This window comes from Corylus avellana, chromosome ca6 (genome assembly GCF_901000735.1).
Source record: "Corylus avellana chromosome ca6, CavTom2PMs-1.0".
Lineage (NCBI taxonomy): Eukaryota > Viridiplantae > Streptophyta > Magnoliopsida > Fagales > Betulaceae > Corylus > Corylus avellana.
Window position 1 is genome coordinate 2,900,798 of NC_081546.1, and position 26,688 is coordinate 2,927,485.

The following is a 26,688-nucleotide window of genomic DNA, read 5'->3' on the forward strand; positions in this document are numbered from 1 at the left end:
TTTGATTTATAATCCTTTCATTTTCATTATACTTTCAATTATATGGACATTTTTTGTTTTTATTTTTGCTGAGTTTGGCATTCTTTTTTTCTTTTTTCTTTTTTCTTTTTTTTTACAGGTACATGGGCAATCTAAATCTAGCATCACAATCATGTTTTATTGCCTTCTATTTTACAAGGTAATTTTTTTTTAAAAAAAAAAAAAAAAAAAAAAAAATCTTAATCAACTAGTAAAAAAATTGGTGAAAGTACATTCATCTTTACTAATCATTAAAGAACACAAACATATAAAAGTACTTGCCAGTTGCCATCATCAAGGTACTACGAGTTGTTGTTTTAACTTTTTTTTTTTTTTTTTCTTCTCTATTTTTAATGATTAAACGCATTGTTTAATCCTCATAAATAACCCCTCGTCCCAACCACGGAACACGTCCTTTGACAAACAGCTTCTCTAAAGAGTTTTTTTCTTCTCTGTACTTTTCATTGATTAAACGCTTTGTTTTATTCCCATAAATAACTTAACCCCTCGCCTCAACCATGGAACACGTCCTTTCTCTCATAATAATGGGTTAAAATATGGTGACCTCTAGGCTCTATCCTAATATCATATTAAGTCACCTTAATTATCTTGTTACCAGAGAACATCTGCGCGCTTCAAGTGTTACTTTGTGATTCTCTTTCTATATAAACCCACCTGCTTCCCGGCCATTGCCATTGGCAAAGAAACGTTCCTCATCCGGGTTCTCTGTGATCTTGTTTCGAGAGTCGGTGGAAAATATAATGAAGACAATGTATATTGCGCATTTCTTGTTCGGAATCTTTGGTTGGTTTTCAGTTTCTCCGAAATGTTCTTTTTTTTTTGTTCTCTTGCTTCATTTTATCTGTTGAAGTTGTTGGACTAATGGTTCCTCTGTTTCTTTCTCTTTGGCTACAAGGAAACGCTACTGCCATGTTCCTCTTCCTGGCCCCAATGTATGAATAATGTCTGAGAATCACCCCTCTCTCTCTCTCTCTGAATTTCTTTTAAGTCTTATAAATTTTTCTTTAAATTACATTTTGGTCACATAATTATTTCATAAGGTTGGCGTGACAGTCACCCCGGAGTAACCAACCCATGAAACCAATTGACTAAAAAAAAATTCGTATGTTGTATAGGAAAAGTACACTTATAACCCATGTAATTAATGACTTAAACATATGCAAACAGACAAGCACCCCCCCACTTGCCTCCTGCAGCAACAAACTGCTCGATCTAGCTAGCTTTTTACTGGGTAATCTTTCTTCTTGATCTCCTTACTTACCTACCGGTAGACTTCAATTGGTTGATGACGACGAAAGTGCAGTTTGAATGACAAACTCCAAGAGAATTTGACAAAGTACATAATGTCTCAACAAAATTTCTCTTGCCACTGACAAAGAACAACAGCTAATTAATTAAGCACTGTCTCTTATGGCTTGAAAAAACTTGAGCCATCTTCTAATCGTGCCTAGACATCTTTATAAAGAGCAAGCTAGGATGGAAAACCCTAGCACTCCATGTGAAAAACCTTCAAAACCAAGCTAGTCTTCAAGCATGTCAAAATGTACGCGTAAATAGTTCCGTCAAGACATCTCTAAGATTGTAAGTGCATGTCTTAGCATCAATTTTCCAAAGGTGTCAGGATGTAAAACAAACAAAAATATCTCTAAAGTACATCGATCTACCAAACCTCTCATACTTATCTCTCATCCCAACCTCATATCACTAGGATGATGTGGTAGTACCCATCAACCATTGAAGTTTTTCATTTTTAATAAAGGCTGATTCAGTGGCTGATGAGCATATATGGGAGTAAAATAAGAGATGCGTAAATATGTTGTATTACTTTCTTTGAGTAGGCGAACACTAAAAATCTAACAACTAACTATAAGATAAAAATGGGGTATATAACATTACGCTATTCTGGTTTATTTGATTAAATGTTGTACAATTTTTTCCACTCTCTTTCCTTGTAACCAGTTGGCACTATATTTTCAATTATCTGCTCAATCTGACATACAATTCCAGAACAATAATTTTATTTTATTTTATTTTTTTTGAAAAACAAAATCCTGAAAACTTTTGGCACTTATCGTAGGATTACTTTTAAGAGGTTCATATGGCACAAGTCCACAGAACAGTTTTCCGGCGTTCCATACCTGATGACCTTGCTCAGCTGCCTCCTTTTCGGATGGTGACCTAAGCTTCTTACTACAAATGATTTCAATTTATATATATATATTGTTGTTGGTGTTTGTGTCATTCGTTTTCCGGGCTTATTACAAATAACAGGTATGGGCTTCCATTTGTGTCCCCACACAACCGTTTAGTATCAACAATCAGTGGCAGTACTGGAGCAGCAATCGAGTTCACATACGTCGTGATATTCATCATATATACGCCAAAGAAAGAGAAGGCTAAGATTTTGGGGATCCTGACGTTTGTGCTCACTGTGTTCTCCATCGTGGCCTTAGTGTCTCTCTTTGCCCTACATGGCGACACTAGGAAACTCTTTTGTGGCATTGCTGCTACCATATTCACCATCATCATTGTTAGAATATATGAAAAATATATTATATTTTTCATATATTCCATAATTATACTGATATTAAAATATTCTTTATTTATGGGTTGATTGTAATCATATATTGAGATTGTAATCAAATCGAGGGGATTTGATTACCAAACTTGTATTTAGACATTGTCTTATAAATAGGGACCTTTGTATTGTAGACAAATCAAGTTAATGAGCACAATGTACACCTTAGGAGTATTCTGAGTGGTGGACGTAGGTGTCTAACACCGAACCACCCATAAGTTCTTTGTGTTCATTCTCTCTCTTGCTTTCGCTATTATTCCCACACCATCACAATTTTAACATGGTATCAGAACTATTCAATACTGGTATCAGAGCCCAGGCTTACCAACAAGTCTCGGCCCAACAGTCCACGGGAGAAACGGGTTGTCGCTGCTCCAACCCAGGGCCCCGATGTGTGAGGGGAAGATTGTTGGAGTGATCCCACTCGGTTGTGGAATGAACTGGTGGTCAGTTTATAAGTGTGAGGAAAAGCTTCACATCTTGAGCTAGCTTTTGGGGTTGAGAGAAGGCCCAAGACCACCCAACACTAGTATCAGAGCTATTCAACTTGTTATCAGAGCCATGGTTACCTTCCTAGGGACGGGTGTCTGAATGCGCCGATAAACAGTGGCACAATAAGTCATCGCCGGAGGCAACCAGATCGTCATCCTCCGACAGCTTGCCAAGCCATCCCTGCCGCATCTCCGTCAACGCTGATCACTGGTGTCGTTCTCAGCCCTTCAGTTCTTCTCCAGCATCAATGACGCCGTCCATAGCTTGCTACCACGAATCATCTCCCTGCAACCAATGCTTCCACCACTGCCAGAGAAAGCCACTGCCGGCCATAGTCTCCGGCTTCCGCGCCGTCTAGATCCGTCCACCAACACATGCCAGCGAGTCCCTCTGGTCTCCTTCCATCGTTACAGGCACACCTCTGTTTTGCTCGTCCAACTGGCTTGGAAACCCCCAAATCCGAATCAGTGTCTGCTCTTAGCTATGCTCACAAGTTCTCCAATGCACATGAGCCCACACCAAATCACAGCCCGCGGGTGCACATGAATGCATTACACCGGATTGTATCCTTGTGATTTCGTAGTTCAGTGCGCGTCACACAAGATTATCACCTTTTCAATTTCAAACTTGAATTTTTATGCTTGCTGCAGCCAATCCAGATCTCTCTCATCAAGAGTCAGAATCTTGCTAGTTACACCAAGATACTTGTTGTGCTACCCACAAAAAAAAAAAAAAAAAAAAGGTGCTGCGTGTGGCGTGGAGTGAGGAAAGAGAAAAGAAAGAAAAGAAAAGGGAGAAAAGAGAAGGTGTCAGCCAAGTGAAAAAAAAAAAAGGGGGAAGAAGAAAAAGAAGGAAGAAGAAGCGGTCTAAGTGGACCACATCTCGCGCGCCACGCGCCAGTCAAATTCGGTGTGCCGATCTGATAACTGCTCAAATGGGCTCATTTTCCTTTTATTTTTGGCCCATGTCGGCCCTTTTTATTTTTGGCTCATTGTCAGCCTGGCCCGTTGTCGGCCCTTTTTATTTTTGGCTCATTGTCAGCCTTGGCCCGTTGTCGGCCCCTTTTGAAGTTTGGCTCGTTGTCAACCCTGGCCCGTTGTCGGCCCCTTTTGAAGTTTGGCTCGTTGTCAGCCCTGGCCCGTTGTCGGCTCACCACCATCTACGGCTCGTTCTCGGCCTCCGCCACCGCCGTCATCATTGTTTCGGATTTCAAATTCAAGGTTTCAGAATATCCACCTTGAGTTTGAGGAGGGATGTTAGAATATATGGAAAATATATTATATTTTCCATATATTTCATAATTATGCTGATATTAAAATATTCTCTATTTATGGGTTGATTGTAATCATATATTGAGATTGTAATCAAATCAAGAGGATTTGATTACCAAACTTGTATTTAGACATTGCCTTATAAATAGAGACCTTTGTATTGTAGTCAAATCAAGTTAATGAGCACAATGTAGACCTTAGGGGTATTCTAAGTGGTGGACGTAGGTGTCTAACACCGAACCACTCATAAGTTCTTTGTGTTCATTCTCTCTCTTACTTTCGCTATTATTCCCACACCATCACAATTTTAACAATCATGTATACCTCACCTCTATTAATTGTGGTAAGTTATTTCATGAACTTCATATCTTTCTCTCTGAATGATATCTCAATTTAATTAATTAGTTTTATATCTATTTGGTTTCCAAATGTACATATGCAGGGGACAGTGACTAGAACCAAGAGTGTGGAATTCATGCCATTCTTCCTGTCCCTGTTTGTGTTCTTGTCCGGCACTTCCTGGCTTATCTTTGGTCTCCTCGGTCATGACCCTTTTGTTGCTGTAAGTTTATGAAATGAAATTGATCGTTAAAGTTCCAATATCTGTTCCAATTAATTAAAGCAAGTGTCTAGGTGTCCTAATTTGATGGAAATGTGTAATGCTGCTGCTGCTGCTGCAGGTGTCCAATGGATTCGGGTGCGGCCTGGGGGCCATGCAACTGATGTTGTATTTCATCTACCGTGACAACAAGAAATCCACTACTCCTGAAGAATCTGTGGAGATGGGTCTTCCTAAGCCTCATCACGTACACCAAGAGAGGCACGACTAGACATATGACACACACACACACTGTTCATATCATTTTCAATAATCCTGTTTTTGGTATCAAATTTCCCTTTGTATAAGTTATATGACAACGCCATGAGAGATGGTGGATTGTGTACGAACAAAAAATAAGATATTTCCGTGAATCTTTTATGGTTTTTTTTGGGTGATTGTAACTTTTAAGCCCATCTGTAACAGTCTCCTTCATCAACTGCTACCTTAACATCAGTGTCTCATGGTGATATAACTCAAACCCACATAAAAGAAATCAAATCCCATTGATTACACAAAGGAAATTCAACCATTACAGCAAGAGAGACACAAATCAGAGAAGGCAAACGTGCGCACAAACGTCTTGACTCTTGAGCATTCATGTTTTGATACCTGCAGCGAACATACTTGTGATTCTTTTTTCTGTATAATTTATAAACCCACAATTGGCTTCTGCTGTTTCACCGCTCAATTACCCATTGCCATTTGCAAATTAAGAAGCTTGCGCCTGCATATCTGGTTCTACCATATCTCTCTTTGCTTAACCAAAAGTAAGGAATTTTATCCGGTTCTACTATATCTCTGTCTTGGTTCAAGATTTGGTGGCAAATAGACTCAAGACAATGGATATTAATGCGCATTTCTTTTTCGGAATCTTTGGCGGGTCTCCGAAAATGGTTTTCTTCTTTCTTTTTTTTGTTTTTTTGTGCTTTTGCCTTCATTTTATCTGTTGAAGCTGTTGGACTAATGGTTCCTCGGTTTCTTTATGTTTGGCTACAAGGAAACGCTACTGCTCTGCTTCTCTTCTTGGCCCCAACGTATGTATCACGGAGAACCATCTCTTACGGAATTCCTTCAAGTCTTACAAATTTTCCAGTTTTGTCTGCTTATATATCATGAGAAATGCAATCCACTTTCTAAGCATCGAAACCTTTCCGCCATAAATAAATAAAGCCTATGTAAAGTGATTATCCAAACAAAAGATACGTGAGTTTTAAAATTGATCATCATTGAATTTGAAATCGATTATTATTAAATTTTGATTAATCTAATGATAATTTTAAAAGCCACATCGATTTTGAAAGAATAAAAAAAATAGTATTTAGCATTACTCAAACTTATTTTCATCTACCAAATGTTATGAGAAAGACCATGTTACATCAACTTTGGTGAATGAAACTTGAATACTTGAGAAATATATGTAACATTTCTCTTATATCATATCTCACCCAAAAGGTCCAAAGGATATCGAGACGCATTGGAGCCTACATGTTATTCTTAAATTAATGCTAAAAATCATATTTTTATCCTATCTATTTCACAATACTAAGTAGCAGTTTCAATCAATTCTTAAATTGATCATTATTAAAAATTATGAGCTAATAATGGAAAAAATGTAATATTATTATTATTATTATTATTATTTTTCTTTTTTGAAAAGGAATGGTGAAAAGTTTTTGTTACTGATGGTAGGATTACTTTTAAGAGGATCATAGGGCACAAGTCGACAGAAGAGTTTTCTGGGATTCCATACCTCATGTCCTTACTCAGCTGCCTTCTCTTCGGATGGTAACCTCCTCCTTTTTTCAACTGCTTCTTTTTGCCCTCGTTGGGAAACCAAAGATATCTATTTAATACAAAACAAGGTTTAACTTCTTGTGTTGCATTAACCACAAATTCTTCAATAAAGTAGAAGAATAATGTTAATAACACATACATACTTTGATGTTGCAAATTCAAAAGTTGCTCTTAATGGCACGTTTGATACGTAAAATGACTATTATATTAGAAAAATGAATAGCTATTACTAGGTATAAAAAAAAAAGTGGAATAGAACAACTATTCTTATTCCTCAGTTTGGTGACAATGTATATGTTGTAATTGAAATTAAACCAAAATTATCACCATTAAGTTGAATTCAGGCGAGTATATATATAATTTTTTTATTAATTTTTTGGAACTTCCTAACATTTTGTAGTTGAAATTATAGTAATTAATTTTTGAAGTCTAATTACTGAACTTTCACTTGAACGGGTATGGGCTTCCATTTGTATCCCCTCACAACCTTTTATTATCAACAATCAGTGGCACCGGTGGAGTAATCGAGTTCATATACGTGGTGATCTTCATCATGCATGCACCCAAGAAACAGAAGGCTAAGATTTTGGGGCTCCTGACGTTTGTGGTCACTGTCTTCTCAGCCATGGCCTTAGTGTCCCTCTTTGCCCTGCGTGACAACACCAGAAAACTCTTCTGTGGCTTTGTATCTACAACCTTCTGCATCATCATGTATGCCTCACCTCTGTCAATTATAGTAAGTTATTTCATGCTTTTAGATTTACTTGTTAATTCTTTGAGTGGATCCCAATGGATTTGCTATGAATTAAACTATTAAATCATGCATATCATTAGAGAGGGAATTGAAGTTTAAAAACTCCTATAGTTTATTGAGAAGATGTATGATATATATATCTACTTGGATTCAAAATGTACATGCAGAGGACCGTGATTAGAACCAAGAGTGTGGAATTCATGCCATTCTTCCTGTCCCTGTTTGTGTTCTTGTCCGGCACTTCCTGGCTTATCTTTGGTCTGCTCGGTCGTGACCCTTTTGTTGCTGTAAGTTTATGAAATGAAATTGATCGCTAAAGTTCAAGTGTCCTGATTTGAAGGAAATGTGTTGTGCTGTTGCAGGTGGCCAACGGCTTCGGCTGCGGCCTGGGGGCCATGTAACTGATGTTGTACTTCATCTACCGTGACACCAAGAAACCCACTCCTGAAGAATCTGTGGAGATGGGCCTTCCTAAACCTCATCACCAAGAGAAGCAATCCACCGCAAATGGAGCTTTGCAAGGCCACGACTAGACCACCCCCCTCAATTTCAATCACCCCGTCTTTCGTGCACCTTTGGTCTCGATCTTCACTTGTATATGTTGTAGCTTTGCTCCTGTAATGAATGACATCGCCATGTTAGAAGGTAGATTGTATACAAACAAAACGTAGGATATTTCAGTGAATCTTGTATGGTCTTTGGGTGACTTTAGATTTCCACTTTGTTGATTTTATTCTAGCGGAAGATAACATGCTTAATTCTCAGCTTTCTCATAGCGCATACTATCCAAACCATCCACAGGGAAGCGACTGTTCTTAGTGCAATGAACCATGAGATTTTCCTGTGATCCATCAAGTACTGCTTTCAAGTGTCCATTTAAACAATTTAAAACCCAATAGATTTCCTTTCTTTGCTCATGGCTTGTATCCTTGGCTAGAAACTCATGGACCTTATCCCCTACTTGGATTGAGCTACAACCAGGAACTTTTTCCATGCCTTGCTGTCTCATTGCTACCCGAGAGATCAAAGCATCTCTCCACTGTCCAATTGATGCGCTCAAATTCGAAATTAGCATTAGATAGCTAGGATTTGAAGGTTCCAGCTCCATAATCTTTCTGGTTACAGACTCTAACATACCCCTGTTCCCATGAATCTTACACGAACCTAGTAGAGTGGCCCAAATGACAGCATTTGGCTCCAAATGCATGCCTTCAATGAATCTTACTGCTTCTTCCAACCTCCCTGCACGGCCCAGAAGATCAACCACGCAACCATAATGCTCAATTCGGGGTACCATGTCAAACTCCTGAACCATCCGGTCAAATACCCTTCTTCCTTCTTCCACCAACCCTCCATGAGTGCAAGCTGACAGAACAGCAATGAAAAGGACATCATCTGGCTTAATTCTTTCTTCATGCATCCTATCGAAGAGAGCTAGTGCTTCTTTACACTGACCATTAACAGCTAGACCTGAAATCATTGTTGTCCATGTAATAACACATCTTTTAGCCATCTTATCAAAAACTGCTTTTGCGTTTTGTACATCTCCACACTTTGCAAAGACGTCTATCAGAGCATTGCCTAAAGAAAGAGACAATTCAAACTTGTTTCTCTTAATATAAGAATCAATCCATTTCCCATGTTCAAGAGACCCCAAGTGAGAACAGGCCGAGAGTATACTGACCAAAGTTGTCTGATCAGGCCTGCACTTACCATCAATTAACATCTGATGAAACACATTAAGAGCTTGATCAAAATCATGATTATGTACATAACCAGCAATCATAGCGTTCCAAGAGACAGTATTCTTAACTGGCATCTGACAAAAAATGTTTCTTGCAGATTCTAGATCACCATTCATAGTGTACCCGGATATCATAGCCGTCCAAGAAACTACAGTTCTTTCTGACATCTGATCAAAAATACACTGTGCAGATTCGACATCACCCAACCGTACATAGCCGGAAATCATCAAATTCCAGGAAACCTCATTTTTTTCAGGCATCCTATCAAAGACTGAATGAGCCAATTCCATACTTCTGGCCTTAGAAAGCCCAGAAACAACAGAATTCCATGTCACAATGTTCCTCTCAGGCATCGAATCAAACAATCCAATAGCATATTCTATCTCCCCATGAGCCAAGAACGCACCAATCATTGAATTCCATGAAACAACATCTCTCTCATGCATTTCCTCAAACACCCGACGAGCCAAATCCAAATTCCGACCACATTTGGCATAGAAATCCAAAAGGGTATTCTGAACAAAGACACTTGAACCAAATCCTAGCTTCACAATATCACCATGAACCGCTCTACCATCTTCTAGAGCTTCAAACGGCTCCAAACACCTCAAAAGAAACGTAAAGGTGAAACTATTCGGTGCAATCGTGAACGCCTTCATTTGATGGTAAATACGCAATGCGCCTTGATGGGTCTTTCGAATAAAGCATTTGATCATAGTATTATAGGAAATCACATTTGGGTGCTGAGAATTTCGAAATACACGAACCGCGTAGTCAAGGGAAACAAGCTCCGAGGCAAGAGCAATAAGCTTAGGTAGTACCAAATCGCTACCGCTAAGGCCATTCATGAGAACCTGAAGGTGGGTTTGCTTCAGTTCTCTCATAGTTTTACAGTTTTGCAAGAGTCTCAGCATTCTCAGGTCCATTGCTTTCTGGGTATCGGCCATTCAAAAAGACCGTTATTCTAGTTACTTCATAGGGTTAATATATTTAAATATTCGGTCTTCAGCTTCTTTTTCAATTCATACCAAAATTTTCATATTGCACATAATTTATTATTTTTAATTTTTATAAAAAAAATATTCGGGTTGGCCGTAGCTACCCTTTGGGCCATCTGGTTATTTTTGCACTCTCAAAATTTTTTTTATAAAAAATAAAAAAGTAAAAAAATTATGGGTAATGTGAAAATTTTGTGATGATATTGGTCGAATTGAAAAATTTTTTGCAAGTTTAGAGTGTGCATTGCAAAAATTAAAATGGTCGAATTGAAAAACGCACAAAACTTTGAAGGTTAAAGTGTAATTTTTCCTTTTTTTTTAATTAATTTGTTAAATATTTACAGCTTAAAGTTAAAGGGTTCGTTCGAATGAACAGTTGGAAGTGCAAAGCAAATGAGACTTTGAATTGAAATGATAATAACTTCGTTCCAAAACCCTCAATCAAAACCCCAAATAAACAAGCATCAGAATCTCTCAAATTGGTATTACCTCATTAGGAATCACATCTCTCAAGGATCTCCAAAAGAAGCCCTTCTTCTCTACACCCAAGTTCGTCGTAAAGGACTTTACTGTTTGGCTGTAGTAGGCCCTTTGGTTTTTAAGGCTTGTGCTTCTCTTTCCTTCATCAATTTCGGACAAGCAGTGCACGCCGAGTCGATTAAGGGCGGGGTGGATTGTGAGGTAATGGTTGGGACCTCATTGGTTGATATGTATGCTAAGTGTGGCAATGTCGTTGATTCGCGTAAATTGTTTGATTATATGCCTGAGAGAAATGTTGTGACATTGAATGCTATGATCGGGGGGTACTTGAGGAATAAAGATACAAGATCCGCGTCTATTTTGTTTGAAAAGATGTCGGTACGAAATGGGGTGACTTGGATTGAAATGATTGGTGGGTTTGCAAAGGGTGGAGATACCATTACTGCCAGGCAATTGTTCAACAGGGTTCCTCTAGAGTTGAGGAATGTGGTCACTTGGACTGTGATGGTTGATGGGTACACCGGCAATGGGGAGATGGAGGCTGCAAGGGAGTTTTTTGAAGAGATGCCACAGCGGAATTTCTTTGCTTGGTCATCGATGATTTCTGGGTACTGCAAGAAGGGTGATGTCAAGGAGGCCAAGGCCATTTTTGACCAAATTCCAGTCCGGAATCTCGTGAATTGGAATTCATTGATATCCGGGTACGCGCAGAATGGATTTTGTGAGGAAGCTCTGGAAGCATTTCGTGAAATGCTAGCTGAAGGATTTGAGCCTGATGAAGTCTCTATTGTGAGTGTTCTATCTGCTTGTTCTCAGGTGGGGCTATTGGATGCTGGTAAAGAAATACACTGTATGATACATCGCAAGGGGTTAAGGTTCAATGTGTTCGTTTTAAATGGATTGGTCGACATGTATGCAAAATGTGGGGATTTAGCCGTTGCGAGGTTGGTATTTGAAAGGATTTCTGACAAGAGCACTACCTGTTGGAATGCTATGATCTCAGGTTATGCTACTCATGGACAATGCAAAGAGGCTATTGAGTTTTTTGGCAGAATGGAAAATTCAAACAAAGTGCCTGATGATATAACCTTTCTTTCTGTTCTCTCAGCATGTGCACATGGAGGGTTTGTGGATGAAGGTATAGAAATATTCTCCAAGATGGAGAAGTATGGGTTGCAAGCAAGCATCAAGCACTATGGGTGCTTAGTTGACCTTTTGGGGCGAGTGGGGAGATTGAAAGAAGCTTATGATTTGATCAAGAGAATGCCAATGAAACCCAATGACACAGTTTGGACAGCTATGCTGGGAGCCTGTCGGGTTCATCTGGACATGGAGATGACAGAAGAGATTGTGAAAGAGGGCACACGAAATTTGAACATGGTCACTGCTAACGATTCGCTCTACGTTCTTCTGTCACATATTTATGCTGCTTCAGACAGCTGGGAGAAGGCTGAAAGGATGAGGATGTTCATGGTTAATCAAGGGTTACAAAAGGTACCGGGCTGCAGTTCCGTAATGACTAGATAAAGCGTTGTGTCTACACTAGATTGTTAACCACATGTTATATCAGGGCCTTTAAGTGAACTTGCACCCACAAGAATGGGTAAATGACCTGTTGAGCATTAAGCCAAGGCCACTTTGCCACTGGAAGAAGAAACTTTGGTCATTTACACGTACTACTTTAGGTCTCATCGGGGAGATCTCCCCCCGCGAACCAAGATTCGCCATGCAGAGAGGTTTTCACTAGCTGTCTGTCAAGTTTAATGATCATCAAAAAATTTAATTGCAAAGGAGGTGAGCCTTGAAGATTTGGTCATATTCAGAGCTAGAAGGCTGGCCTTTCAAAACATACTTTTATACTTCAAAACACTGCCAGGTTACTGCAAGAGAGCTTTTAATAGCAATTCCACATGTACCAAAGATATACATTATCAAGTTGAACTCGAGAGTTTCCACCAAAACACTTGGCTCTCTGTTGATTTTGACCTTTTTCTTTTTCCTATATTGTTGTAAACCACACTGCAGAAACTTGAACAATGGTTTTATGCCATTTCATCTCATGAAATATTTCAATTATATAACACGAAAGGACTCTGCTATCCTTTTTAAATCGTTGTAGTGCCTTTTCCACTGAAGACCTGCAAAAGTAAAAGAACATATGAATACTTTGCTTTAGCTTATTGTGAAGCATGTCAAAGTAGGATCAAAATATCCATACCACTTGCAGTTACATTAAACAAGTAGAGGCGATTTCCGGCTGCAGTTGCTGTGATAAGAGCGTGAGGTGGCTCTAATTCAAACTGGTAATACGTTCTCCCCAAGTGTTCTGCTACATTCATACTTATAACCTTTCCTTCTACATTTTCCCCAATCACTTCTGGGCCAAATGCATTAATCACTTTTTCTGGAGGTCCAATTCGTTCAATTGTAGCATTATCACCAAGATCTATACATATTTTACAAAAAAAAAATGACAAAGATGTAAATATCAAACTTCTTTAACCAAGAGAGAACATTGAAATTGTTGCCGGAGAGCTAAGATCATGTGAAGATTGCACAATTAGTCAGAGTTCATAAAGCACACAAGCAACACAGGGCACTCATCCACCAGCAGAATGCCTACTAGAAAACAAGAAATTTTTGGGGAACTAACCATCTGCAAATCTGAGAACCGGTGCGACAATTACAGATAGACGTCCTTCCTTAGAGCTACCAAATCTCAAATCAATTTCTGTGCCACCTAGATCTGCTATTGATACTGGAACCTGGTAGACAGATGTAATGAGAGGGAGAGTTGTTTGAAATAAAACAACTTCAATATGCAGTTCAAACATGTTTGGGTTGTATATTATCACCTCTTCCCAGTCCTGAGGGACAGAAAATGCGTAAGGGATGATAGGACTCCATCCAACACCATGCCCTCCAGACTTCTCATCTGGCCTGCGGTATGTCCTCCAACCTGTCTGAGCATATGTTTTCCTAGTGAAATCGACCATACCAATAAACAAAAACCAAAAAGCAAAAACAAAAACGTGTGAAATTTGAAGTTCCAGGAGAGGCATTCTATACAGCCTTCCATACACGATTTTGGGCTCTATGCGAAAGCCTCAGAAAATGAAATCTATGTGGGGAGTGTGTGATTGCATGATCCTAGACAGAATCGAAGCTTAATGTACAATATATTAATGTCTAAACGATCAGGTTATACTGGGTAATTGTTTAGTTTTATATTTTATTTTTAATTTCTTTTCCCTTTTTCTGATAAGTAGTCACAGCAATAATCTGTGGCTATATCAAGACACTCCCAGAAAATGGAAACACAAAATAATGTCTAGCCTCTCTTCCAAGTTGTGTATTGAAGGGCAAAAAGAAAGTGTTTTTTTTCCATGGTTGTAAGACATAACTATAAAGGAGCAATTATTTTAACTCCTCAGAAAATTTTCCATAATGCAGAAACTAGACAATTATTACAAAGACAGGGCAATTAGAATGCAAGTGAAGGGAAACAATATGAAAACCTACGAAAACCAACCTTGTTCATCTGGTTCAGATAGACCAGGTATCCTCCCAGCTAGAAGACCTTGTTTGACCACAGCCAACCCCTCTCTTGGAGAACCCAAAACTGCTGACGAGATCAAAGAAACCCCAGAAACCAGAATTGACCTCCTCTTCATCAACCCAGAGCATTTCTCAATTTCTCCACCAACCAATCCGCTCTCTCCTGAATCAGCCGTAACTTTTGCTCTAGAAATCCCACTTTCCAGTGAAGACTGAGCAAGCAAATGATTAGAAGGAATTATCTGCCGGTGGAATCTCCAAGAAAAGCTACAACTAGTAAATAAGGTTGTTCCCATATTCTCCAAACCTTAGTTGAAGACCTTCAGTTGGAAAATTCAAGTACTTAGTAAATTGAAACTTGGTGGGAAGAAGTTGAGGTTCTCACGGTGTCTGGGGTTGGTTGTGTGGACGTGGTATCGAAATTGTTCACAACCTGGATTCTTCTGATGAAAAGATCATCATTTTTAGCCTGACGCGTGGCAGATTTCTGGGAGATGTCCTTCTGGCATTTTATGTGAGCTCTTGGAGTACAGTGGTCTGACGTTTTTCATATTAAAAAAAAAAAAAAATCGTTTCCTTTTTTGGCTCTTGAATTGTGGGTTTTACTAGATATGGTTCTGAGAGATTTTTCCCGGTTTTTATCTCTCTGTAATTTTTGTTTTCTTCCCTTGAAAATGTTATAGGTATTTTGAGCTGTTTGTGCGAGAGTTTATTAAAAATGCCCAAACCCCGAAAACAACCCACAAATTAAAAAAACAATTTGCAAGATGTCTAACATAGCCACAACATGCTCTTGAGGAGGCTTGCCAGTTTTCGAATATTAGTGAGTAACCATGTGTGGGGGGACAAGAAACAGTAAAGAATTGAACGTGGGCTACAGCACTTATCATTGACAATTTCTTTCTTTAGAGGTTAGATAATCCACCTGTGAAACAGATTGAAGAAGAAGGGGAAATTTTTATTTTTATTTTTTTGGGGGGGGGGGAGAGAGAGAGAGAGAGAGAGGAATTGCTCAACATGAGAAAATCATGGGCACTTGGAGAAAGGCATAAAACTATAACTACTACAATGAATAAAATGAGGTATAGCTTTGTGAAAAGAAATGATACAGGCAAGCAAAGGGATCTCCAACCATGATCAAGGCAAAAGCATGGGAAGTTTCCAGTTGGAAAATTCAACCAAGTTTCTATTTACAATAGATCCATTGTGCAGCCAAAACGTCTCGGCTGACTGGTGAAATTCCCTAACTTTCCTCTGAAGTTCCCACATAATTCCATGCAGTGCTGAACATGACTCTCCTTCAAGGGCATAAACCAATAGGCATCTCAGTTGTCTACCACGGGCAATCATCCTTTCTATATCTTCATCTGAAAAGAAACCCAAAACTTGGCTATTACATGTTTAAGGGTAAGCAAAGCAAGATGTATAAGAGTGTTGAATTTGACCTGGTATAGATTCTAGGTAGTCCAAAAGTTGGGGACCAATCTGAGTGGATGGCCATTTTATTGATATCTGGCTGTAGTCAATGACATTCTGGAAAGGCAATTCTACTTGATCCGATAATATCACTGGGACACACTCCTGTTTAGCATAACAAACACATTATTTAAACTGGCCCACTGTAAGTGTGTGTACAAACAGAGAGAGAGTGAGAGAAAGAGACCACAAAGTAAGACTCGTAAGATCGAAGAGACCAAGATGACTCCCCACGAGGAGCAAGGCAGAACTTGGCATTGCGAAGGTGTTCGAAATACTCTATCCTTCCCAATTTGTCAGGGCCACTGAACTTCAGATCTGGAGATTCCAACTGTTTACAGAATCAATATGCATACTTTCTATATATCTTAAAATAAAAAATAAAAAAGCAAATATTAAAAGTATTCATAATTTAGCATTTCAGAGAGAATACTCCCCACGGCTGATACTAGATTTTTAAGATTATATATCAAGCAAATGAATCCAATACCAGAGAGTAACTCTGCTTGACAGTAGAATATATTAACAAGATGAGAGAAAGACACAAAAAGAATATGTTGCCCAACCAAAAAATATGTAAAGCTCATTACACATTATAGGCAATTCAATTACAAATTAAAGTCGATGACATCATCCAATATAATGAATTAAACTGAAAATCTTAAATCTAAACACTAGACACATATCCAAGGACCACTTATATTGCAGTAGGTATAATCTCTATGCCTTTTTGAACTTCCAACTACTCAAGAGCAACGATTATTAGGCAATGCTACAAATAGGTTTTCCCCAGCTTTGTTTGGCAAAAAAAATTCATGAAGCAAACAACCAAAGATGCAGAACCCTATACCATACCCTATCCACAGGACCACAGCCAAATCTAGGTTACCACCATAAAATTGAACGAACCAGATAACTTTATTTAGAGTGATCAAGAACTCAAAGAAGATGCATACCTTGTCTGGAAATTGCTTGGAAAGCTTTATCAACTGAAGACGGCCAACCTTTCCTTGCGCACGACCTAAGTAGTTTGCCAAATACCTCCGCTTTGATAGAGGCAAAGGCTGGACGAGGGTAGCCCCAGTTTTAGTCATTCTATCATCAACATTGCCAGGAATTATAATATCTTTCCACGTATTAAAAGAACTTGTGTCTTTCTTATCAGTCCGATCCCCCTGCACTAGCACATTAATAAACATTCTTCAAGTCAAACAAAAAGGTTGTAATAGAATAGAATTGGAGCCAATACCCCAATAGCCATAAAGAGAACTCATTCCAAAAACCACCAAATCTGGTAGCAGAACCTCCCAAGGCATCCAAGAGGCAGGTTCATAATTTATGGACATGGGCCAGCCAATGTCTTACGTACCACCTACTAAATAGTACGAGTGAATAAAAACACTCAAAATTTGGTTGAAATCTGACACACTAAGGTACTTTCCAAGAAAACCTTGACAACTATACCCATCATGGAAGCTTACCATACAAAGAAAAAAAAAAACCAATCATAAAAATTTCATGCCAGGACTTCAGTCTGCTGTTTTAAACAGCCTAATAGATCAGAACTTTGACAGAGCAGTAACTCCATAGGCTCTTCTGTCATACCAATGGTATTCATACAATTATAAGGATGGCTCAAATGCCAATCCCGAACTTGCTTAAAGGGCCTCCCAATCAGCTCATCGCCTCCAGCACTAACAGGGTTCTAATACAAATCATCCACTCTAAATCCAGAGCTGACACGTGTTTGAAAATTAAGAGAAAATGTCCAAAGATATTTGCTGTAGGATAATTATGAAAATTATAATTCAGTTAAAATGCAATAAAAATCTATAGAAGGCATTTAACTATAGTCTACTATCACACAGCACAAAGGATACTTTTTTTCCCCCCTGGTCCAGCACAAAGGATGGTTGAAGATTACATAGTCTATCGGTTAAGCACGAACAGAAGTCCCAGAGCTAACTCAACTTTAAAAAATATAGAGAAATAACTGAAAGACATTTGCTAACAAAAAAATTCTGAAACTTTAAATTTCAGTTATGGCAAAATAAAATCAGTAACATGATTTTAAACATATAACTCTTATTGACACTAACATTGATTCTAGACCAAGAACATATGAATAATTCTAGCACAAAATTTTGCTCTTATTATCCATCTTATACATTTCTCTTTTTCTGAGTTGTTTGTGATTTGAGGATCATACTACATACACTTTATGTGCTGCTATACAAGAGCACTAAATGCTTTGCAATACTTGGGTATTTTTTAACCATTCAAAAGTACTAAATGCATATGTTAAATGAATCTCACATGGGAAGTAAGCGTGGTACCTCGGGGGTCAAAATAATGGAACGATTTATGAAAGTTGCCCATGATCTAAATAAGTGAGCTCCAATACCACTGCGATTGAGTGAAAGCAAGCTCATTAACATTAGTTACAGGAAACTTTTCCCAAATACGTAAAAATCAAATAGAGAAAAACAAACATAAGTCGCTGTGGATAAATAAATAAGTAAACCATCATGCACTCATGCGAATAGAGTTCATTCAGTCACAAGGCAAATTACAACAACAATCCACCTATTATATTAAGTTCTTGCAGATCCTCTACCAAAATCTACCATTGTGCTGGTTCCAAAAAATTTTCCACTCAACCGACACCAGTGATAAGAAGCAGCAAAGGGGAAAAAAATCCTTTAGAATATAACCATGCAAGATTAATTTCAGATATCAAATTGAGAAGTACCTAATTTTCCAGCACTCGGTTATTTTTCTCTCAGACTTTATTTTTAAAATATTTATCATTTTTTTGTATGCACTAAAAGAAAAAAGAATCTAAAGTATATTTTCAATAGTACAAATGAAACATCTGTGCAAACTCAAAAATATATCTCTTCCGCATAATAATTGTTTTATAGATTCAGTTTCATTATTCACCCAGCTTGCTGGCTAAGAAAATGAAAACAAGAAACAAAACAAAGCAATTAAAGAATTAAAAATGCAACAAAAGGGTTGAAATAAATACTTCAATTGGTAATTCTAACTAAAAGGAAATACAGAATATACAACAAATCTACAATGACTCTTTTTCCATTCAACCATTTTATCAATATAGCTTACAACGACATACCTTTTCACAAAGAAAGAAAAAACTTGGAACCAAACAATTTTACCTCGGAAAAACAAAAATGTGATCACGGCCTCCAGACCGCCTGAAATACGGCATTTGACTTATGACCTGAAAACAAAACCGACCATAAAATAGGTATGCTTATAGAAAATATAGAAGCAACGAAACAAGAAATGCAAGTGTAAGATTCTACCTTCACATAGGTCTGGTTAATCTCTTCATCATTAAGACCACCCATCATCCGAACACATTTAACGTACGCCGGCACAAAGAACAGGTCCGCTTCCTCTTTCTTTCTCGTCCTGTACCTCGACTTCAGAAGCAGCTTGTGTATTTTAACCTACATAATTAACATTTCCAAAGGAAATTACTCATCTGAGTTTCAATTATTTGAATTTAATTAAATTTAATTTTCTCAGTGTACTTGTCTCAGCAACTAAACCAAACCCAGAAGCCAATTAACACTTCGACTAATTACCTGAGTGCCCCATTGGCCCTTCGAGCAAGCCTCGGCGGTGATCCGGCCGTCCCGGCCGTACATAAGCGGCTTGAGACCGTCGATCTCGTCCTCGTCGTAGACGTAGATTTTGAGGGAGAGGTGGGACCCGTAGCCTCGCTCGGGCCATGAGAGGGAACCACCGGGGGTGAGACCGACGTGGCTCTGCGGTGTCGGGATGAGATTGGCGGAGATGTAAGGGCAGGGGGGGGAGGAGCCGTCGAGGAGGCGTGTGATGAAGAAGGTGGTAACGACTAGGAGGAGGGATCCGATCTGATGGGTGCGTGTGCAGAGAGGGGCCTGGTGCGACGCCAATGGTCTGCCTTTGTTGCCTATGCTTCCCATTCCTGTGGTGTCTCTTAACTTACTAGCGAGGCTTTGTGCGCGCTATATGAAGCTGATGAGTGAAGGTGGATGAACTGACACAAGGAACGACGTCGTTTCCAAAAAGAATAAGTTTTTAAAAAAATATTAATTAAATTAAATTAAATTAACAAAATATTTTAAAAATTATTAATTAAATTAATATTAAAAATATTTTTTAATATTAATTAAAAAATATTAAAAGAATTATATATATATATATATTGTGTTCTTATTTGATCTAATTATAATAAATGTAAATGTTATATTATCAACCGTTCAAATCGGCGATTGAACCAGTTGGAGTCACCCATAAACCTCACAGTAGTACTGTCTTCAAATAATAGTAATGATTATGATGAACAAGAGCATGCAAAACATACGAAATTCAAGTGAACGGTTGTCCTTTTACACGCCATTAGTTGTCAAAATAGCCTTCAGTTCCAGTGGCGGGGAAAACATGTTGTTCCCGTCCATGTATGATGTATCTTTTTTTTTTCATTAATTTTTCCTTGGCTAGTTTTTAATTGTGGCAGGCTTTTAATCGGAATAGGATCATTTTCAGTCTATTATGGATCGGAGAATATCTAATTTATGGTTGAAATTTTTTCTTAAAAATCCTAAAGGACACTTGTTCCACAACAAAATAATAATAATAATAATAAAATGATAAGGAGTGGCTGACCACCCCATCTTGCCCATAGAGGGTGGCCGGACCACCCCATTTTAGCTGGGACTGGCTTGAGAGCAACCCCAATGGCCGGCCACCCCCTAAACCCAAACTAAAAACTAAATAAATAAATCGTTTGGGCCACCCCAAGGGCTATGGGGTGACTTTGGCCAGGTCTGTGGTGGCCGAATCCAACATTTTTTATAATTTATTTTTATTTTTTTATTAATGGGACATATATCATATTTATGGCCAGAAAATGGTAGGTGTTCTTCTAATGTTCTCATAATGTCCTCTCAACTGTGATGTGACTTTTAAAATCACCAATAGATTAAATGTCAATAATGATAATGTTAAATTTAACAATAATTTTAAAAGACACGTTATAGTTGGGAGGACATTAATAAAACACTAGAAAAAACACATAACATTTCCCTTTATGGCCTCAAAATCTTTTTAACAGATGTCCAAACTGGATATTCTCCAGTCCATTTTTTGATTGGAGAATCCTGTTCCTTGTTAATCGACATATAGTCACGGATACCCACATGGCAAAATTAAAATTTTAGGTGGGAAGCAAAAAATTTCTTTAAAAAAAAAGCAAAGATTTTTGGAAAGTAAAAAATAGATACATGATAAAGGTAATGCAGAGAATTAGACTTTAATACACATCTTCATCCTCATTTAAGGCAAATTTTGCTAGAGAAATAGTGGAAATGGGTAACATTGGCTTTGGCGGCGTCGACAAGAAAGGAACAAAAGGAGAGATTAATTAACTTAATTAACAGTGCTGCAAACTCGCCTAATCTCCCCTTTTGTTCCTGTCTTGACGCCAATGTTACCCGTTTTCACCATTGCTTTAGCAAAATCTGCGTTAAAAGATGGTAGAGATTTAACACTTGCGTGGTTAATGTAGGCCCATTAGGAGAAAGAAGAAGAGTGGATAACAGGTGGAAGGGACAGAGGAGTAAAATGTGATATTATATATAGCTGTTTTCTATGTGCATCCTCAACCTTTTTTTTTCTCACATAAATAATGTTTAAAAAAAGAAAAGAAAAGAAAAGAAAGTGATAATAATTTATGATTGACAATTTTTGACACCACCCACAAAACCAACATAAAATTAAAGGGTTAGGATTGAGGAGTCTGACCCGTTTAATGAAATAAGTCGGGTTAAAGTTGACCTATATAGTTTTATATTCATATTTAAAGTTTCGACATGATCCGAACATGACACGCAATTTTTGACATGAACTATGAACTCCAATACAAAATTAAAGGGTCGGAGTTGATGTGTGTGTGTGTGGAAATATTGATGATGCGGAAATAATAGCGGAAGCAATGTAGAAAAAATAATACAAGGATCTTACGGGTGGTTCAGTGTTAACACATCTACATCTACCACTCGAAATACCCTTAAAGGCTACATTGTGCTTATTAACTTTATTTGTCTACAATACAAAGGTTTATATTTATAGGGTAATGTCTAAATACAAGTATAGTAATAAAATCTCATTGATTTGATTACAATCTCAATATATGATTACAATCAACTCATAAATAAAAAATATTTAATATCAACTTAGTTATGGAATATACAAAAAATATAATATATTTTCTGTATCTTCTAACAATATATATATATATATATATATATATATATATGGGTTTGAAGTTTAACAATTTAATAGGAAGATAGGTCTGTCAATTAATAGAAATCGTGCTTTTGGTTTACTGAAATTTTAATTTCAGGTTTGAGGTGGGCAAAACACCAAAAAAAAAATTGGAGGGAATATATATATATATATATATATATATATATTGAAAATATTTAAAAACAAAAGAACAAAATATTTGTTGGGAATATTTTAACAGTTTGGGGACTATTCCTCAATTTCCTCCCATGTTGCACCTGGGTCGGCCGACTTCGCCTTGGACCGCACAATCTTAAGTAATGTTAAGGACTATATTTTTATTCTCTTAAAGCTAATATATGATTTAAAATTACAATTTAATCAACATTTAAGTATGATTCATGTAAAATTTAATTGTACTTTTAAATGCTACATCAGCTTTAAGAAGATAAAAAGAGGATAACAAGATGGTTCATACCATTACTCCACAATCATTGATTAAACAATAATAATAATAATAAACAACTTTCAAAATGCATTTGTTTTATAATATTTTCTGTATTATAATATATTTAGTTTCTTGTATGTTTATCATTAATTCTCTTTCTTATATTTAGTGTAGATTTTCTTAAAAATCTGTTGAGTATTCGAAAAACGAAATGAGTATTTAAAAATGTTGCCAAACAAATACTCAATATTACAAAAGGGTACTCAGTAGCTTCTTGATCGGTTGTATGGGCTTTCTTGATCAAAATGTTTATCTTTCAAATAATATGAATTTCATATGTGTGCAACGTCCTGCCGTTTCATAGTGACAGGATTAAACGACAGCTTTGAAACCCGTCGTGATCCCGCCCGCCTTCTTGTCTTTGTCGCACATCGTAAAAAAAAACTCTGAAAGGCGGTTAAATCAGAATACTAGAATTCAAATACCAGTACTACCCCCACAAAAACCAAAATATACCCAGCCCCAATGTATATCATCGCGGTTCTCAAACGCCCACCCTGTGTCACAGATCAAAAAAACTCTCACACTCCTCCTTAACCCTTATTGACCATTATTATTTCCTAGGGTTTCCACTCTCAGAACCCACACAGTGTGAGCGAGGGACAGAGAGAGCGATGCCGCGACGTCGAGGAGACGAGGAGGACGAGGACCTGGAGCCCGAGGAGGACCAGGAGCAGGCCTACGATGAAGAAGAGGAGGAGGAGGAGGAGGAAGAGGAAGAGAGAGGAATGGCAAGCCGGAAGCGGCGGCGATCGAACTTCATCGATGACTTGGCGGAGGAGGACGACGAGGAGGAGGAAGAGGAGGACGACGACGATGATGATTACGGTGGCGGAGGCGGGGGCAGGAAGCACCGGCCTAAGAGGCGCCTCGGGTCCCAGTTCTTGGATATCGAGGCGCAGGTGGACAGTGATGAGGATGAGGAAGAGGAGGATGCTGAGGACGGTACGTTTCATATCTAATTTCTCTTTTCTCTAGTTGTTTGGCTTTAAATTAGGATTTCGAATTGATAGCATCAAGGTTTTTTAGTAATTGGATTAGGTTTTCTTTGATTTGGGGATGAGGATGTTCCTGGTAAATTGTAATTGATTGGGGGAATATGACGGTGGATGAGTTAATTGACTTGAGGGAGCTGAATCTTGGAGAGTTTCTTGAATGGGAGTGCGTGTGTTGATGAAATATTGGGATTTGGGACTTGTCAGGTTGTGACTCGGAATTTGATTCTTTGTGGATGAAATTGGGGTTAGATGAGAGGTGCTCTTAAATGTCACGTTCATGTTTTTCTTTGAACATAGTTGTTGGAATTTAATTTCAAGATATATGGTAAAGCTCTAAGGAAGTGGTCTGCACAAGAAATGGTCACCAGGAATGTGGCCATTGCAACATACGGAAACCATCAAGTTCCTAGCTCGTAATCTTCTATAATTGATCATGTTGTTCTGAACACTTGGTGGTCAACAATGTAGCCAGTCAATGACAATAGGTATTTAAAGGTTCCCAAATTTGGTCAAAACATAGAGTATTATTACATTTTAAATGTTTGATATGCCAATCAACTGACTATGGGTTGTCAAATTATGTTGGAAAATTGTGGTGACTTAACATCTGTAGGTTGTCATTGAATTGTGTGATTGACCACTATTCTAATTTCAAATGTCTCCATAGTTGGTTTAGTTTCAGTCCTGAGACATAAATATTGTTTGCATATACTGGATTTCAATCATGCCAATATAAAGAGTGCATAGAATATTGCATATGCTAGTTTAGGTTTTAGTTTTAATTGAATATGTATGCACAAAAACACATGCATACATATTCTTTTCATATGGAGATGCCTATCTTTTTCTGGTTTTAGTGGTCTTTTCACACTGATGTTAAACAACTTCGATAAAATTTCAAAAGAGCATATCTACTGTAATTCCATAAGAGAAGGAAATAATGTACTGCTTATCTATAATATAATTGCTTTTACCACCCGTGCATGCTGAACTTGAATGTTTTGGGTCCCAAGCAGTTGCTTCATTGGGGTTAGGTAAAACATTATCAAGGTGCTTCTGCATTTTTTTTCCCCTTTTGATGAATAAGGTGCTTCCACAATTTTAGGAAGTAACAATTTTTGTTTTAGTTTTTTTTTTTTTTTTTTTTTTATAAGTAATCAAAATTCATTAAAACACAAAAGGGCGTACCCAAGTAGACAAGAAGTATAACAAAAAAACACCTAACCAGAAAAAAGATAAAAGATTAAAAAAAAAGTCATGAAAACTAGAAATATGAAAACCATCATAGGCATCCATCTTTTAATAAGACCGGTTATTACTTATAACAAAAATCATAGGCAGCCATCCATTGGTATAGGGTATTGAAGACAAAGGCTTTTAATTCCACCATTGTCCTCTCACTATCTTCAAAATTTTGCTCATTTCTGTCGCTCTAGATACACCACATCTAGCAGGGCGGAATCATCTTCCATCCATTTGAGGACTACCAAATTGTCCTCTCCTACAAATGAAGAGGTTATAGTTGTTTTTTCCTTCCTGAATGTGAATGCAGCCATGGACAAGAGGGTGAAAGGTCTTTATGTGATTTTCTGTTTTGACAAATTGGGGTTCTTAACATGTGGGTTCATGTGCATTAGTCAAGCTGGTCCCAAAGTTTGTATTTTTTTACTTTTAAAGTGCTAGATATTTCTAGTGTGTGTTTCACTTTGTACAATGTCCCGAGGATCTAGTAGCCCTAGATATCTTCTCCTGATCTTTAAGTTAGTTGATCTATCAGGTAGTTTTTGATTTTTGTATGTATAATACTAGTAGATGCAGTTAATTATATATATAAAACTGCATGCAGTTTAAAACCCTTATTTTTCTTCGGTAAGGACTTACAACATCTCATTTTCATAATCCCCACGGTCAAACACATGTAGCCCTTTCAAAACCCCCAGCAAGTGGCTGATAAACTTTCTTACATAAGACAGTTGATTCAAGGTTGATAAGGCTGTCTGAGGTTAGCATCATTTCTAGGATCCTATTGAATCAAACTTGTTGGTTTTAAAACCAAACCGTTCGAAAAATGGTATGTCGTCTTACTGTGGTTTCAAACCAAAGCTTCTGATTGCAATACTCACCTAACCTAGCACCTATAAGACCCTGATTCCAAGAATGGTATGTTGTCTTACCAACTTTTCCAGCATCTTATATTTATAATTCCCCCAAACCTAACACCTATAAGACCCTTTTAGGGGCCCTTAGATTCATCACCAACCACCTTTCTTGCTGTATTAAACTCAAAGGTGTTGAGGATGACTTTTTGTCAATATAGAACTGTATGAATAGCCTAATTTGACAGCGGAATCTAGAACTTAGTTTTCTTGTGCTTTCTCTTTTGGCAAAATATCCTAGGATTTTCTTCTATTTTAATGTTAACGTTTGTGGATTCCTGCTGGAATTGAAGTTCCCCAACATTTTTTCTGTCTAAAGACTAGTGTTGTTAATAGTGCTAAATGCATTTAAACTCAGGGTCCGTTTGGAGTTTAGCGTTTGACAAAATTGCAGCTTGACCTTTAAAATCGCAGTTTGCCTTTAAAATTGTGTGTTTTCAAAAAAGCACCCCCTTGCATGCGATTAGAAAATGCAAATTTTCTACAATTTCGAATCGGTATTTTTTAAAAAGGCAATCCCAAAGGATCCATTTTTTTGCAATTTGGTTTAAAATCCCAATGCCAATTGCACTCTCAGAATCATAATGCTACATGGGCATCCTACCATGCAAGATCTTTATTTTTGAATATTTGACGACCATAATACCTTATAACTAAAATGTTAATTAATGAGAACTACACTACTAAACTGCAAAATATAAATTGTTAAATAATGAGAACTACAATACTTAACTGCAAAATATTTAGTGTAACTTAGTTGCTAAACTAATGAACAGCTAAATTATAAAAAAAAAAAAAAAAAAAACCCAATGATCTGTTTTTAGGTGAAATGAATGGCAAGCAAAATCAATGCTCTGATTTGAATGACATTTATATTATTCATAGTGGATGTGTTATGTACAGGGTTGGAACTAGAATCTCAGTTCTTTCCTTTTTTTTT

At 37.5% G+C, this 26,688-nt stretch overlaps 6 protein-coding genes and 1 pseudogene across 6 annotated transcripts in view; 4 read left to right on the forward strand and 3 right to left on the reverse strand.

Annotated features, from left to right (window-relative positions):
* Window positions 1-788: 788 nt before the first annotated feature.
* Window positions 789-5,210, forward strand: LOC132183964 (bidirectional sugar transporter SWEET1-like). The gene is made up of 7 exons (XM_059597442.1): window positions 789-822; window positions 935-971; window positions 2,117-2,212; window positions 2,311-2,562; window positions 4,693-4,723; window positions 4,823-4,942; window positions 5,061-5,210. The coding sequence occupies exons 1-7, from the start codon at window positions 789-791 to the stop codon at window positions 5,208-5,210; spliced, it is 720 nt and encodes a 239-aa protein (XP_059453425.1).
* A 610-nt stretch (window positions 5,211-5,820) lies between these two features.
* Window positions 5,821-8,062, forward strand: LOC132184562 (bidirectional sugar transporter SWEET1-like; annotated as a pseudogene).
* A 221-nt stretch (window positions 8,063-8,283) lies between these two features.
* On the reverse strand, window positions 8,284-10,221 carry LOC132184561 (pentatricopeptide repeat-containing protein At2g29760, chloroplastic-like). Its single transcript, XM_059598241.1, has one exon. It carries the CDS (start codon window positions 10,219-10,221, stop codon window positions 8,284-8,286), a length of 1,938 nt encoding a protein of 645 aa, XP_059454224.1.
* A 527-nt stretch (window positions 10,222-10,748) lies between these two features.
* Window positions 10,749-12,495, forward strand: LOC132185836 (pentatricopeptide repeat-containing protein At3g21470). The gene has a single exon (XM_059599632.1). The coding sequence runs from the start codon at window positions 10,957-10,959 to the stop codon at window positions 12,277-12,279; it is 1,323 nt and encodes a 440-aa protein (XP_059455615.1). The 5' UTR covers window positions 10,749-10,956; the 3' UTR covers window positions 12,280-12,495.
* Window positions 12,496-12,583: 88 nt separating this feature from the next.
* On the reverse strand, window positions 12,584-14,795 carry LOC132185837 (psbP domain-containing protein 4, chloroplastic). The gene is made up of 5 exons (XM_059599633.1): window positions 14,285-14,795; window positions 13,608-13,711; window positions 13,406-13,517; window positions 12,971-13,198; window positions 12,584-12,890 (listed from the first exon to the last, which is right to left on the reverse strand). Exons 1-5 carry the CDS (start codon window positions 14,604-14,606, stop codon window positions 12,826-12,828), a joined length of 831 nt encoding a protein of 276 aa, XP_059455616.1. The 5' UTR covers window positions 14,607-14,795; the 3' UTR covers window positions 12,584-12,825.
* A 564-nt stretch (window positions 14,796-15,359) lies between these two features.
* On the reverse strand, window positions 15,360-19,781 carry LOC132185802 (probable beta-1,4-xylosyltransferase IRX10). The gene is made up of 8 exons (XM_059599595.1): window positions 19,401-19,781; window positions 19,116-19,262; window positions 18,966-19,030; window positions 18,123-18,192; window positions 16,743-16,961; window positions 15,974-16,117; window positions 15,756-15,891; window positions 15,360-15,677 (listed from the first exon to the last, which is right to left on the reverse strand). Exons 1-8 carry the CDS (start codon window positions 19,761-19,763, stop codon window positions 15,448-15,450), a joined length of 1,374 nt encoding a protein of 457 aa, XP_059455578.1. The 5' UTR covers window positions 19,764-19,781; the 3' UTR covers window positions 15,360-15,447.
* Window positions 19,782-23,085: 3,304 nt separating this feature from the next.
* LOC132183800 (putative transcription elongation factor SPT5 homolog 1) overlaps window positions 23,086-26,688 on the forward strand; it is an 11,051-nt gene continuing 7,448 nt past the window's right edge. Inside the window, exon 1 of the mRNA XM_059597229.1 lies at window positions 23,086-23,539. Coding sequence (XP_059453212.1) covers window positions 23,209-23,539 — 331 coding nt within the window. The 5' untranslated portion in view covers window positions 23,086-23,208. The remainder of the gene's footprint in view (window positions 23,540-26,688) is intronic.